The 15,723-nt window shown below is 43.5% G+C and overlaps 2 protein-coding genes across 2 annotated transcripts in view; both read left to right on the forward strand.

The window, feature by feature from the left end:
- Positions 1-24: 24 nt before the first annotated feature.
- Positions 25-5,974, forward strand: CSUI_005836 (uncharacterized protein). Its single transcript, XM_068066004.1, has one exon. The coding sequence runs from the start codon at positions 52-54 to the stop codon at positions 3,838-3,840; it is 3,789 nt and encodes a 1,262-aa protein (XP_067922019.1). The 5' UTR covers positions 25-51; the 3' UTR covers positions 3,841-5,974.
- Positions 5,975-7,324: 1,350 nt separating this feature from the next.
- Positions 7,325-15,723, forward strand: part of CSUI_005837 (lipase maturation factor) — a gene marked incomplete at its 3' end in the record, with an annotated part of 8,894 nt that continues 495 nt past the window's right edge. Inside the window, exons 1-6 of the mRNA XM_068066005.1 lie at positions 7,325-9,354; positions 10,387-10,551; positions 11,366-11,538; positions 12,586-12,734; positions 14,009-14,089; positions 15,133-15,200. Coding sequence (XP_067922020.1) covers positions 8,725-9,354; positions 10,387-10,551; positions 11,366-11,538; positions 12,586-12,734; positions 14,009-14,089; positions 15,133-15,200 — 1,266 coding nt within the window. The remainder of the gene's footprint in view (positions 9,355-10,386; positions 10,552-11,365; positions 11,539-12,585; positions 12,735-14,008; positions 14,090-15,132; positions 15,201-15,723) is intronic.

The raw sequence follows: 15,723 nt of genomic DNA on the forward strand, positions 1-15,723 counted from the left end.
CATGAGAGACCTCTTCTTCTTCTCTTTATCAATGCTTTTCTCTTCTCTTTGATGTGCACCTCAACGACCGTCTTCATATCAAGTGTAGATACACCTCTTCGACGCTGGGTGGTAGGAAAAGAAGAAGAAGAAAGTCATGAGAAAGAAGGGGGAGAAGAACTCCTTGATGGATCATCTTCTCGAAATCCCTCTCTTCTTCTTGTTCAACGACCCCCAGGAGAAAGAAATCTCCACGATGAAGACACTTCTTTCGTAGCTCTGGAAGAAGGAAGGAGTAAAGACACAAAAGGTCTGCTCCTTCAAGAAAAGGAGAAAGACGATCAAGGAGAGGAGGAGGAGGAGGACGACGACGACGAGGAAGAGAAAGAAAGCAATCGAAGAGGGATACAAAGTCATCGTGGAGAGGAAGAAGATGAAGATGACTCTACGATGAAAGAAGTGATCGTTGCTTCTCAACATCCCTATGAACTACAAGAGAATAAAGACAGACACCCGTCTTTCCCCTCTTCTTCATCTTCTCTCAAACAGTTCATTCCTGGGATAAATAAAGAAGAACAAGAAGAGAAAGAAGAAGAAGAAGGAGAAGGAGAAGAAGGAGAAGAAGACGTCTTTAATCATGGGGAAAGAAAGAGAAGATTGTCATCCACAACAGAGGGATTTCAGTCGCCTTGTGAGAATCTCCTGCAATCCGCTCATGATGAGTTTGCCTCCTCCTCCTCTTCTTCTTCTTCTTCGCCACCTCAAGAGAAACAGAGGGGAGACAAGGCCCTCGATGCTGCGCGAACTGCGCAAGGGAAGATCACCGAAAAGAGAGAAGAGGAAGAAAAGATGGAGAAGAAAGACGCGAAAGAAGAAAAGAGCTCTTACGAGAATGAGGCCCCTTCGTCATCTTCATCTTCTTCCTTTGCTGTACATTTGAATGATCTTTCTCACGTGAAAGAGAAGAACGAGAGAGAAATCGAGGAGAAGAGAAGTCAGACCACCCCGCAATCATCCTTGATAAGAGAGGAAGAGGAAGAAGAAGAAGAGAAGAAGAAGAAGACTCATCGAAGTCATCAGGAGCTGACAAAAGAAGGTGTGGACGAGAGAGGAGAAAGAGAGAGAGAGATGAATATGTTCCTGGATCGTGTGAACAAGGGGAAGGCTGGGTCTGTTCATGTGATCCTTTCTTCTTCTTCTCTTAGAGATCTCTCTTCCTCGCCGATCCGCACTGAAGAAGAAGAGAAGGCCCTAGGCAATCAAAGAAGAAAGAAAGAAGAAGAGAAACATCCATACGGCCCTCTCCTCTCGAAACGAACAGGGAGCTGTCCCCCCCCTCCGTCCTCAGCGACTACTAAAACGACCACTGCTGCTGCCTCTTCTTCTTCTCCTTTAAGAGCGCTAGGTCACTTCGGGTCTTCTATGATAAGCTTCGTGCGACAAAATCTGAGAGGATCAGGAGAGAGAGAGAGAGGAGGAAGCGCGGCGAGTGTCTCAAGTGGGGAGGGGATGAAAAAGGGCGAAGCATCGGGGGAGGGAGAGAAGAGGCAGCAGAAGAATAAGAGGAAGAAAGGCGGTCTCGAGAAATCTCAAGATGAAACAGAGGAACAAGAAGAAGAAAGAGGTGTTTCCCAACAGACACTTCCAGAGAATAAGATGGCTGGCGATGTGAAAGAAAAAGAGAAAGAAGAAGGTCAACAAGAAACCTTCCTATCGTCTTCACTTCAAGGAGAAGAGGGAGACAGGGGTGTTTTCATGGGAGGGAGCTTGAATCCTTTTCCTCTATCATCTTCTACAGAGACGCAGAGTCAATCTTCTCATCCCTCCGATCACCTCGCTTTTTCTTCTGTTCCTCATCTTGCCCGGCCTTCTTCTTCTTCTCTTAGGACGTTAACAAGCGGCAGTTCTCTCCCGACAGCAGCGTCATCCAGAGAAACCTCTTCTTCGTCGTCTTCCTCCTCGGGAGATTTCTTTCCAGGAAGAAGAGAAGAAGGAGATAAGAGAAGTGGAAGAAGCAGCGCTCTTGCTGATAAGGAGGCCTACGAACAATCTCTGTCCCAAGAGCAGAGAAGGAAGTCATCAGAGAGAGATGAAAGACATGAAGAAGACCAGGATGGGAGGTCCCATCAGGAGAGTGGTGGAGAGAGGCTGAGATCTGTCTTTTCTTCTCCATTTCCTTCTTTAGAGAGACCCAAGAAGAGAGAAGAGAAGGACGACGATCACGTAGATCATAATCCTTTCTCTCTGAAGAAGAAGAACACGGAGCACTTCAAGAGAAAGGAAGAAGAAAGCGAAGGGAGAGAAGATGGCCGAGACGATAGTGATAGGAACCATAGCAAGGAGAAGAAACAGAAGATGTATGGGGGGGAAATAGAAGAAGAAGATGATGATGATGAAAGAGAGAATGAGAGATCTTTTGTCTCATCTTCTTCTTCTTCTTCTGTTCTCTTATTAGCTCAGGAGACGTCGAGCTCGGAGAGGGGAAGTAGCACCATGCAATCTCCACAACAGAACCATCGAGAAGAAGAAGAAGAAGAAGGAGAGGAAGAAGAAGAAGAAGAGGAGGAGGGACATTATATTCTGAGAGAAGAAGCTGTTATCTCCTATACACGTCTGGACGACGTTCGTCCTGATGGAGAAAGAGATACACGCTATTTACGAGAAACAGGAAGAGCTTCGACATATTATGAAACTATCCACAAGAAGTCGGAGAGTCAGGCTTTACTCTCTCATCAATCGACGTCTCAAGCCTATATCGTAAGCGATTCATCCTATGTTTCTCCCGGGGGGGGGGTACAGACAGGTTCTTCAGGTGTACATACACCTGAAGAATTCTATGATCTTCCTCAAAATGCATCAGCAGGAGGAGGAAGAGGGGGCGAACAAGAGCAAGGACCCGATCTCCAACATACAACTTCTTTTTCTCCTGCTAAACAAGATACAAATGCCTTCTCTCTTTCTTCTTCTTCTGCATCCAGAAGTCCTTCTCATCAAGAATCGAAGGATGAGAAAAGAAAAGAAGATGAGAATAAGATGAGAATTCACGACCATCTCACAATGGCAAGAGGCGAAGGAAAGGAAGAAAAAGAAGAAGATGAGAGACCTCTCCAAACACACCAACTTCCTTCTGGCGTGAATAGCAGCTATCTTGCTTTCTCTACGAATGAGAAGAACCCTGGAGAAACAACGACTTTCCCTCCAAGCAGAATTGTAGTCACTCCTCCTCTTGAAGATACACACAAACAAGAGGAAGCTGAAGAAACCTATGAGGAGGAAGAGGAAGAAGAAGAAGAAGACTCGGATGAAGACGACGAGGATTACTTTGAAGAAGACGAGGAAGAAGAAGAAGAGTATATCTTTAAACCGCCATATAAGGAGCATCTCCATCAAAGAGATTCCCGCTACAAAAGCTCTTCTTATGCTCCTCTTCCTTATGAAGAAGAAGAAGAGAACAAGAAATTGATCTTTTCTTCTTCGTCAAAGCACGCTCGCCATGCAGCTCAGAGATATCCACACCGCCGTCAACCTCCGCCGACACACCGTGAAGAAGAAGAAGAAGAGAATGATACGGATGTGGGACGGGATGAAAGAGGAGACCTCTGTACCCAGAAGAAAGATGTAGAATCCCCAGGAGGAACAAGATCGAGGAGCATAAAGACAAGCCAGAAGAATGAAGAGGACGATGAAGAGGTAGGAGAAGATGAAGACGAAGATGAAGAAGAAGAAGAAGAGAATGATATGAAACGGCGAGGAAAAGGATCAAGAGGCGGTGCGGGTGGTCATAGAGGAGGAAGATTTAACGTTACTATGCCTACGTTACATGAAGAAGGAGAAGAAGAAGACGGATCTAGTGATGAATGAAATACAATAAGAAGACAGCCCGAAAGAGAAAGAAAAGAAAGAAAGGCAGCAGAGGAGCATTATGAAGTCATAGGTGTTTCATAAAGATGACGTAAAGATACACATGTCCTTACAGATATGTATGTAGATTGAATATGCTTGTAGATAGAGTATCAAGATAGGTAGAGAGAGATCTATCTTGATGCGGATACTTGTATGTGCTCCTTCGTGTTTCTTCGGTCTGTGTATGTAGTAAGGTAGATGGCAGGTGGCTGTAAGGAGAGTTAGTAGGCTATCAAATAGAGAGACACGAGACAGACAACGAAGAATAGAACGTGCGAGAGAAACGATGAGGTGAATGACCCGCCCGCAGAAAGAAGAGACAAAAAGAAGAGACAACCGACAACACTACGGAACAAGTCGGGGTACCGTCCGTAGAGAAAGAGAAGGAAGAAGAAGAAGAAAGGAAGAAAAGAGATTCTGCAGAGAAAGATCTTTCTCTCTTTGTGTATTCTTGAGAGAAAGAACCTCTCATACCTTTTCTTCTTTAAAAATAGGCCGATCTTGACAAGGATGAGAAGGACGAAGGGAGGGGGGATTGGCTTAAGAAGAGAAAGCCCCTTATCATTGTGGTCATTCAGAGCGGGGAGATAACGAGAGAGAAATCTTCATTCTCTCCCTTGTCCGAAGTAAAGAGGGGGAAGCCCTAGCGATGGAGAAGAAGAGTAATTTCCATAAAAAGAAGAAGAGAAGATGATGAATCAGAAAGATTTCATACCTACCGATCGAGACTGAGGAGAAGAACATCAAGAGACAGAGAAAGAAGAGCAGGAGGGTGTATCTATCACCTGACGTGTACAAAGACAGTCAGTACGTAAAGAAGAAGAAGAGCGTGTATGTAGAGATATATATATGGTGGGTATCAAGTGTGTGAGGTATGTATGTGTACAATAGACAATAGATGCTTTCATTCAGACATACATGTAAAGGTTGTATAGAAATGCCTTTCTTCTTCTCAACAGGAGGGGAGACAAGCACAGAGCATGTTAGATCTTTTCTCCCCTCTTCACTTGGTGTGCAGCTGTATTCATCGATTCTGACGTCCCCCCCTTGTAGTGTATGATCTTCGCGCCTCTTTACTGCAGCCACCGCTTCTCTTCTTCTCCGTCACACTCCTGCTCTCCGTCACTTCTGTCTTTTTCTTATGCTGCCTTCTACCTATCTACCTATCTGTTCTACTCCTTTCTCCCTTCTTGTGTCGTGGACTAACAGCATGAGAGCCTTTCGAGTAAACAGATAGCTAGCTGTCTTTCTTTTCACACAAGAAGTAAAGAAGAAGAAGAAGTGCGAAAGAAGAGAGAGAGAACAACTCAAAATGTAGTAGAGAAACGAAGAGAGGGGGAAATATCAGCGAGTCAAGAAGATTCTTGTACCATAGGAACGAAGACTGAATGAGGAGAAAATGACTATGATCTCTCCGTCACCTCTTTCTTTCTTTGTTTCTTTCGTTCATTTTTTCTTTCTTTCTTTCTGCTTTTGATTCTGTCGATGCGTATTTTTAATGAGAGGAGTCAGTCTTGCTCGAGATGACTGCCTATATTACCTCTGCATGCCGAGAGAGCACAGTGCTTCGAGAAGCTTTCTCTTCTCGCTTTTGTCGACTTGGGTCTATATGTTTCGTGTAGTAAAAGGGAAAAAGAAAAAAGGAGATCAAGGAAGAAGGAGATGAACAGAAAGCAGGGAAGAGAGACAGATAGATATGTAGGTGAAAAAAGGATTTAAGGGATCCTAAAGAAAGTAAGCTGGAAGAATAGTTGGGTCCTTGTGTGTGTGTGTGTGTAGTTTTGTTTTATCGGACGAGGTGTACATACACCGCGTTGTTTGAATGTGGTTGGAGGGCAGTCTAACTTTTTCCTTCCTCAGTGAGTTATCTTTCTGACAGTCTTCTCGCTACATGGGGCAAGAAGAAGAGAACCTCAGAGAGAGACGAACAAAGAACGATGAAACTTGTCTGAGCTGAGAATGAAGGATGCAAACCGATCAGGTCAGAAAGATCATGGTAGTATGCAGATCAGGTATCTACACGTACGTCATCGTTGATCAGAATGAGAGCCTCTTCTTTTTTCTCTTCGCTTTTTCCATTTCAGTCAGGACTGACGTAGAGATCTAGTGACTGTTTGGATTTTTTCTTCACGGAGCAAGTGAAATTTCTCTTATGACCCGCACTTCATATCTAGTGCGAACCGGTACGCACGACTGGGGCGTAAACTCATCGTCAGGCAGTGTGCATACTCACAAAATCCCAGACCGTAACGCTGAGTACACACAGCCGAAAACGAGTTCATGAAGTATGCACATACACCCGAGACCACATGGCCACAAGTGTACATACACCCGAGATCACATGGCCACAGATGTACGTACACCCGAGATCACATTTAGTGAAGTGTACGTACACCCCAGATCACATGCACAAAAGTGTACATACACCCGAGATCGCATGCAATCAAGTGTACATACACCCGAAGTCCAACACTGATCGGTCAGAGCAGGTTCACCCACAAGCGGGATCATGTCATTCGGATATGTACACCGGAAATCCTCGATAATACCAGTCAGCGTGGTGTTCCAAGGGGGTCAGATTTGTCGGGCCAGGGTAGATATCCCTAAACCGGGACACCTTCCAACCGCCTTACCACATACACCGTGACCTACAAATCAAATCTTTTTTCTCGACTGAAGAACGCGAGGTTAGTCTGGGGGGTGATTATCGACGGAATTGGAACCTCCGTAAGACAGAAGACAACTTTTCCTAGGAGAATCTAATTTTCTTGATACAAGAAAAGGCACAAGACCCGAGAGCACGTCATAAGACAGACGATGTCAGGTCTTCTCTTTTCTCGAGCCCCGGAAGAGCCCGTTCTCATTTGCTCAGGAAAGGAAACAGAAGGGGGAAACTTGTCAAGAATATTTTAAATGTGTCTTTCACTTCTCAAAAGACAAAGAACATACCTATATACACATGTATCTTCTTCTACACCTGCCTTCACGTCACCTATCTCTTTCATTCAGAGATCGATTGCACGTATTCGGCGCAGAGGGGTAGTTGTTTAGAGAACCGAGTCCCTGCCTCTCACTCCCTTTTGTCGATCCCTTTTCCTCTTTTCTTTCTCCCTCTTTTACTTCTTCACATTGAGTGGAAAGAGAAGGTCCCATCTTCTTGAGAGACAATGAAGAGAGTTCGTATGTCAGCGTCTCTTGAGGTCAACCCACTCGCTCAAAGAGGGAAGCTTGTCATTTCTCAATATATAAAAAGGAAAGCAGCTATGATCGAGAAGAACGAAAACAACAAAGTGTTAAAAGTAATACAAGGCCTCCTTGTCTAGATACGAAAATTTCCCTCACGTTCCTTCCTCCTCGCTCGCCTCCTTTACTTCCTTTCTCTCTGATTATGTGTCTTATTTCTAGTTAAGTTCCTCACACTTTCATGCTCTTAGATGTCTGTGGAGGATACAACGGATCAAGTGAACAGCGTAGAAGAGAAGAGGGATAGTCAAGTTCATGCGATCTGAAACTGAGTAGGAAACTGTCAGATGGCTGAAGGCTTTCATGTTGCGTGGTCTTTCTCTTCTTCTACATGCCTTCTTTCGTCTCTTCGAGAAGTTCTTTGTGTAAGAAGTAAGACTCTTAGAAGGGGAGGAAAAGACGGAATGAAGAAATATGGAAAGTAAAAGATAGAGAAATAACATAGGAAGAAGACGAAAAAGATTCTCATCTACAGCAGACCAAAACAGCTGCCTTCTCATTCCTTCTCCCTCCATCCTTTTCACTGCTCTCGCTCTGTTTCTCTCTGGGTTCCTTACACCTTACTGTGAAACGAGGTAAAGCAAGAAAAGGGGTGCTTCTTTATGTAGAGCACTCTCTTTAGTGGTTCTGAATAGAACTTCTTTCATCATCTTCAACTAAGAAAGGCTTAGCGAGTCAACCATCCATCAGCTTTTCTTTGCTTCTCCCTCTCTCCCAATCCATCTTTCTCACGCCGCTCTGTCTCTTCGTGTGTACGCGTGTGTACAAGTATGGATGCCGCCTTCTTCTCTTCCCTTTCTCTTTCTTTCTTCTCTTCTTCTCTCTCTCTTTTTCTTCAATTCTGGTCTTTCGCTCACGAGTGAAGTTTCTTGGCAATTTTCGCTAAGTTGAAATCGAGTAGAGAGATAGAAAAAGCGAAGAGAGGCCAGCACGAAAGGGAGAGGAGAGAAACAGATGGGTCATTCACTCTCTTTCATCTACAACAGACACGAGGAGATCTTAAGTTTCTTCTTTCTTCTCTTCGTTCCTTTTTTCTTCTTTCCCTCTGTTCTTCTCTCTTGTGCACGTCTTGTCTCTTTCTCCTCCTCTTTCATCTAACTTCCACAGCTCAAATTTCTTCTCCTTTTCCTGCGACACCAAGAAGTTAGGTTTGTCTCTCTCTCCGTCTGTGAATCTCTTCTCTTTTTCTTTACGCAGATGATCTTTCTATCTTCGCGCTTCTTTTCTGGTTAAGAAGACATTTCTCCTCTCACACACTTCGTCGCCTGATCTGTTCTCTCTCCAGAACATTCGTTCTTCTTCTTTCTCTTCTCTTTTCTCCTCTTCCTTTCTTTCGTCCTTCTTCTCTCATCTTCTCCTTTCTTCTTTCTCTTTTGACACTTGGCATTTCATGCTTCTCTTCTGTCTCTCCGTTTCTTCCCTCTCTGTGAGCTCTTTTCCTCTTGTCTCTTTTTCTTCGTCTCGAGAGTAAGCGGCTCTCTTTCTTTGTTCTGTCTTTCATCTTTCTTCTCTTTACTCCTCCTCTTCTTCATTTCTTTTTCCTGCATTTCCCTCCTCTTTCTATCCTTTTTCCACGTCTCTCTCTCTTTGTCTACCAACATGTTACGTCACAGCCCAACCCCTCTTTCTTCCTCCTCTTCAAGGGAGGTCTATCAATCTTCCTTCTCTTCTTCTTCTTCACACGCAAATCCTTCTTCATCTTCGCATGCTTCTTCACCCTCAGTCATGCCGAGACGGTCGTCTTCTATACAAACTCCTTCTCATCCAGATTCTTCTTCTTCTCTCCCTCATATTCAACGTTCTCCTGTCAAAACACCCTCTCATGAAGACCCTTCATTCTCATCCTCGTCTTCTTCTAAAGCATATGCCTCTTCTTCTTCCTCTTCTTCTTCTTCCTCTCCTCTTAGTCGTCCATCTCGCCCTGTTCTTTCCTCTTCTTCTTCATCTTCATCTTCTTCCTCGTCGAGTGAACCCCGTCAGACCGGTTTCTCTTCTCTTTCAGGAGCTTCGTCTCCTTCTTCTCCCTACGAAGAGTATCGGTCCACCTCATCGATCTTTACCCTCCTCCCTCCGTCAGCGTTCCGAATTCTCTCTTATCTTTTGATAGCTGCCTTGACCGTCTCTGCTTCTCTCAATCTCTTCACATATACACATACACGCGTTCTACGCTATCTTCTCCTCGGAATTGACTTTACCTATTTCATAGCATTTCTGTCTCTTGCCTGGCAGGTATGTCTTCATGTTTATGACACCCCACACTCAGCTCGCCCTGCCGATCATCTTGGATAGAGAGATAGATTAAAGATAGATTGAAGACAGATAGATAGATCAAAGATAGATTGAAGATAGATTAAAGATAGATAGATAGATTGAAGATAGATAGATAGATTAAAGATAGTGATCTTTCTGAGTAGCTAGCTGTGAAGTGGAGAAGTCACCCCGATTAAAACAGCGCTCGTTCTTTCAGCCCCTTTGGACCGAGGTGTTGAAAGAACTCTCGATGAATATCCGTGGACGTATGAGTATGCATATATATACATATATATATATATATATATGACTATGCATGTGTGAGGATGTATGTAGGAGTGTGTATGTGTGTATGAATATGGATTAGGGAGAAGGTATATGCACATTTTTAGGGGTATATGAAGTTTTGTATGCTGTAGAGGATTTCTCAGACAAAGGCGTGCCGCGTTTGCCTTCTCATTCACAAAAAGAGGTTCTCCCTTCAGCCAAAAGAGCTTTCTTTCTTTCATTCATTCACGTCTCTTTTTTCTTCCTAAACAAATCTCCTCTCTCTTGGTTCGTCTCCCATGTGGAGTCCTTATGTATCAAGTGTATATACACATGCGTATATATATCTATAGGTATGCGTATGTATCAAGCAGGTGCCTGTATACGCGTATAGAACTGTGTCAGAGTGAATAGGTAGGAGCCTCTTTCTGAGTCGAGAAGGAAGGAAGGAGGGTACCTCCACACACTTCTTGCAGGAAGTCTAGACAACAGAATCCATTCGAGGGTGCCAGGCATCTCAATCTTGTTATCTCTCTCTATACATATATATACATATATATACTATACATATGGGTAGTCGGGATGTATAGGTGTGTATGGCGTCTCTACACATATCTATCTATGGTAGATACATAGAGAGATAGACAGCTGTGAGGTCGTTTCTATTGCTTTGTATGTATGAGTGTTTTCTTTCTTTCACTGTTCATCTTTCTTTCTATCTTTCTATCTTTCTTTTCTCTCCAGGTGGATGGATTAATTGGGGCGTACGTAGGCCTATTGCCAGTGAACGAGTATTTGCATATTCTTGAAGAGAGAACGAGATTGCCGGCCTCTCCTCATATAAGGCTCTTCATGAATCTAATCTATAAAGTCGCTTCTTCCACGTGCAGAGATAAACATGCTATCCTTGTAAGATCTCCTCTTCGTAGTTTATCTTCTCCTGTTCTTCTTCTTCCTCCTCCTCTTCTTTTCTCTTCTCTCTCTGTCTTTCTCTTTCTCTCCTTTCTTCCTCTTCGCTCTTCCCCTGGTCCGTCTTTCTTCTTTGACTCTCTAGAAAGAAAGATGTCTATCTGTTTTCTCTCTCCGGTAACTTTCTCGTCTTGTTTAGGTAGTTAGAAAGGAGGAGGAAGAGAGCATATTCTTCTTCTCGTTCTCTTCTTTCTCTCTGCGTTTTTCTTGTGTTGGTTCCATTCTCTCCGGTTCTTTTGCTGCTCTCCTCGAATATAAGCCGAGGAAAGTGATGCCACTCAAATGACTTGTGTGCTAAGTCATGTTAGAGCGCGGAAAAGCCGTTCCTCTCTTCCTCTTCATTCATTCGCTTCTCTCCGTGTCGTCGTTCCCGTACAAAAAGGAAATGTATTCTTCTTAGCAATCTCTTCACGTATTTATCCATATCTATCTGATCGATTCGAAGCGAGGTGCATCAGTTCTTCTCTCTAGATCTTCATATACACCTCTACCGACGTGGTCTGTTTATACCTGTCCCCCTCTTCCTTGCTCGTCCTCCTGCTCTTTCTCTCTCTGTCTCTCTCTCTTTTTCTTTTGTTCTCTTTGTCTCTGTGTATTCTTCCTTTTCCATGTGAGAGCTCGAGGATGGATCTTCTTCTTCGTTTCTTCTTTTGGCATTCTAATCTTTCTTTCTTTCTCTTTCTTTCATTCCTTCTTTCTTTCCTTCTCTTTCTTTCTCTTCCTCTGTGTGTGGTAATTCTTCTTCTTTCGCCAGCCGAGTCAGTTGGCCTATGTGGGAGTCTTCATCTCCGTTTTCAACGCTGCACTTTTCCTCTTCTTTCCTATAAGCTGGGGAAGTCTTGTATGGGAGACAGCTTCATTCTTCTCTCTTTACGTTCTCTATCTCTCATTTCGATACATGGCCCGAGATTTCCTCTCTTTCCAGTGGTAAGACCTTCGCTTCTTCTCGATCTCTTCTTCCCTGTCTTGCTATCCTCTTCTTCTCACTCCTCCACTCTGAGCGATCTATTCGTCTATCTCTCCATCCATCTAGCCGTCTATCTGTCTATCTGCAGTCTACTCATCTATCTATAGCTATCTGTCTATGAATGGCTATATACGTCTCGTATGTACGTAGGTGTGTATATATGTATATACAGAGAGAAGGAGTGTGGATGAAGGAACCGTTGTATATGTACGGGTGTCTGTATGTATCTAGACAGATAGGCCTGCCTGTTTGATGGAGGTCGAAAGCAAACAGTCAGTAGAGAAAGGAGAGGTAATCTGAGATCCTTTCAGGAAGTGTCAAGACAAGACAAGGAGAAGAAAGCAAGATGTTCTTCTTTGCCTCTCTAGCTGAGGGGGCTGTCGTCTTTAGCAAGAGAAGTCTTTCTTTCTGTCAAGAAAATGTTTGAATTGTAGCAGGAAATTTACATGTAGAGAGAGAGAGAGAGGCCGAGGCAATCGAAAGTCTATGAGAAGAGATCTCCTTCAGTCTTCTTGTGTCCGCTGTATGTACATCTCGTGTTTTCTTCTCCAAGAAATTCTCTTTCAAGTATGTTTGTCTATAAGACGTAGAGAGGTCGCCTCTCAATATAGCGAGTTGCTTTTTTGCTCTTCTCGCGTCATCTTGAGGTGTATCTACAGACAGCAGAGCCAGGTGTGGGGGAAAGGTCTAGATAGATCGGAGCTCCTTTGAAAGAAAGCTGGAGAGAAAGAAGAAGAAATCTAACTTGACCTAAGAGTTAGAGACATCGACTGTGGATGAGCTCCGCTCATCATTGATCGGACTTGACTTGTTGTTCTTCTTCTTCTTCTATTCTTTCCATTCTCTTCTCTCTCTCTCTGCCATTCATAAATCTCTCCTGTACATACACCTCAATCATTCTCTTGTCATGCCTCCTCTCCTTCGCCTTTTCCCCGTGCCTCTTGTGTCGTTTTTTCTTGTGATCTTCTTCATTCTCTTTTCTTTCTTTCTTTCTTTCTCATTAATAGGGATGTTTTATTGCTGGAGAGTGGGTTTCTAGCGATATGGGCCACCCCATGTTCTTCCTCTTTAACTCCGTTAGCATCGAGTCTGGCTGTCCTCTCCTTTCGGTTGTCGGTCTTCAAGATTATCTTCTGTTCAGGCATCTGCAAACTAGGTAAGCACACAACAAAAGACCGGAGACAACCCCAGAAGAAGAAGAGGCAGTCGTGACGATGAGAAGAAGAAGAAGAATAGCAGGAGAGAGAGAAAAGCAGGGAGGGACAGGGGAGGGAGAACAAGAGAGGGCAAGGTAGGACTGAGAAAGAAGGGACAGCGTAGCAGATGATAGACCAGTGCTATTATGTTGGTACTAAAGCAAGTCTTCTTTTCCCTTCAAGTCTTTCTTGTTCGATGAAAAGGAAAGAAAAAAGAAAAGTTAATTCGTAGTGATCCCGAAAGAAAGAAAGAAAGACGTACCTGTTGCCTTTGTTGAGAATCTCGTATGACGAGTGGAAGTACGTTCCAGGAGGTGAGAGAAGATTCTTCTTGCCTGACCTGTCTAGGGATGTCTCGTGTGTCACGAATCTCTTTGCTTTTCCGCACCGCCTAGTCTTCAGCGGATCAAAGAGAAGAAAAGAAAACGACTTTCTCTTGTCCCTCTCCTCCTCTTTTTGCTTTTATCTTTTCGTAGACTTCCTTGTCCTCTCGCTTCTCATAGGACATCTCTCTATTCAGAACCTCTCATTTCTATTCCCATCTCCTTCTCTTTCGTCGTCTTCTGCTGTGCTTGTACTAAGGGAGAAGAGAGCTAAACTTGCATGTAGATATCTGTCTATCCATCTAATTCAAAGGTCTCTCCCTCCCTCGCTCGTCGTTTCTCCTCTCAGTCTGAGGTCTCTCACCCTGAATATAGCGCCAGTAGCTAGCTGCATAGCTCCTATTTCTTTGTGAGTTTATATGCTTTAAATCGACTTCTTCCTCATCACGCTTCTCACCCAAACTTCTTTCTCCAAGTTGCCTCTCCTATCTGCACAGTCACACACATGCGCACTGGCTATATATATACATAGATATATATACCCCTATACATATTCTGTAGACAGATAGATAGACAGAAAGATAGATAGATGAAGACAGATAGATAGCTAGATAGATAGATAGTCGACTGAGACACTGGCCTATGTTTTATCCTGTATCTTCTTAGAGAACGGGTGTTCAAGAAGAATAGTTAGCGACCCTATCTTTCGTCTTTTTCATGGACTTTGCTTCTTCACTCTTTCCTGTTTTCTTCTTCTCGTCTTTCCGTACATCCGTACCTCTCTCAACCCTCTCTCTCTTCATACATATATATATATATATGTGTATACTCATCTGTATATATGCATATATACACGTATATATCTGCATGCTGTGTATGTGTGATATGATTTTGCCCTGTGTGTGTGCTAGCGTCGGGAGATCATAAGTGGCGAAGTTTCTCTTCTTTCTTTTACCACTACTGGACCCAACCTCTACCCAACTTTATCTCATGTAAGTTCGAGCGAAACAGAGTGAAGGAGAAGAAAGAGAGAAGAAAGCAGAAGTTCTCAAGGGACCAAGATTCTCATTTGTTTCCTCTTCATACCTTAACTGTCCTTTCAACTACGACATAACTTACCCTTAGATGAAGTGGACGTCACCTCACAGTCATAGATATCACATATACATCTATATATACGTACCTATGAATATACGATACGCTGTCTATACATGTAGAGATCTCCATCAAATAATATGCGTGTTAAGACCTCCACATATACATCTCTGGACGTGTACATGTATCTATCATCTGTCTGTCTATATACAGAGGTATGATCAGAGAGCTATCTCCCATTCTCTCGATTCTAACATTGTGGGTATAGCAATCGACCTAACACTAGCTGCACAGCCCCACTCCTCCTTCTCCTCCTCCTCCTTGAGCTAGCTTTCGTGTCGAAAAGTTTCGGTTGATTTGCCGTCGGCCTTTCGATCCATCCCCGCAAGAGAGAGAGAGAGAGAGACTGTCTGTGTCTGTCTGTGTGTGAAGGCGATGAACGGGTCATGATAAGACTCCCCTGCATCTACCTGTTCCGTGGGAGTTATGAAAGAGTTCAAATCTTCCTTTTCTTATCGGCATGTCTTCATGAGCGCAGTTCACTTCCAGTCCTTCAGCGAGTTTGTATGGTCTCTCTCCTTCTGTCCTTTTCTTTGGAAAAAGAGAGAGAGAGAGAGAGAGCCTAACAGTCAAGTTCCCTGATAAGTATAAGAAGCTAAAGTGGACTTCATTCTCTTTTCAGTGTATGTCTAGACAGACGAACAACCTATGTCCGTTCTTACTTGGATAAGATAGATAGATAGATTAAAGATAGATTAAAGATAGATAGATTAAAGATAGATAGATTAAAGATAGATAGATAGATAGATGGGAGTCTTTGTGTGTAGCATGTACATATAGATGTATCTGTGTGTGTGTCTATAGTTGATATCTACTGGATGGAGGATGTGTGTAAGTCTATAGGTATGTCTGTGGCTTCTCTTTTATGTGATGTGGACAGGGTGTGCATTTTACCGAGGAGGCTTGGCTACGAAGAGAATTCAAGCGTTTCTTCTACTTCTTATTGAGGTACCCTCTCACTTCTCTATCTCTAGCCCGTATATCTGGATACGTTCTAGATGCATTCCTTGTTACTTACGACTGTGTGTGTCTCGTCGGGGCGCTGGGGTGTCTGTATAAGAGGAGACATTCCAGGGTGCTTGCCACGACAGAAAGGACGGGAGAGGATGAGAGGGAGGAGACAGATAAGTGGAAGAGCTAGCTAGGTTAAGTTTATCTTCTCTCACGCAGGTGATAGGGATTTTTTCTCAGACTTTCTTTAAAGGTGTCTATGACTCTCTACAGTCTATCAAGAAGACATACATACGCGCTGGTATGTTTCAGATATATAACATATATATGTATATATGTATATATGTGCATGTATGTTTTGGATCTATATCTGGTGTATGCAGACCACCAGCGTGATAGGAGAGAGAGAGAGAGAAAAACGAAGTTGTATAGTGCATCTATATAAGATCAAAACACGAGAGTGAAGACTCGCAGCTGAGAAGAATAAGAGAGACGAATGGAAAAGCTCTGGGGTGTATAT

Source organism: Cystoisospora suis (genome assembly GCF_002600585.1).
Source record: "Cystoisospora suis strain Wien I chromosome Unknown contig_2843, whole genome shotgun sequence".
Taxonomy (NCBI): Eukaryota; Apicomplexa; class Conoidasida; order Eucoccidiorida; family Sarcocystidae; genus Cystoisospora; species Cystoisospora suis.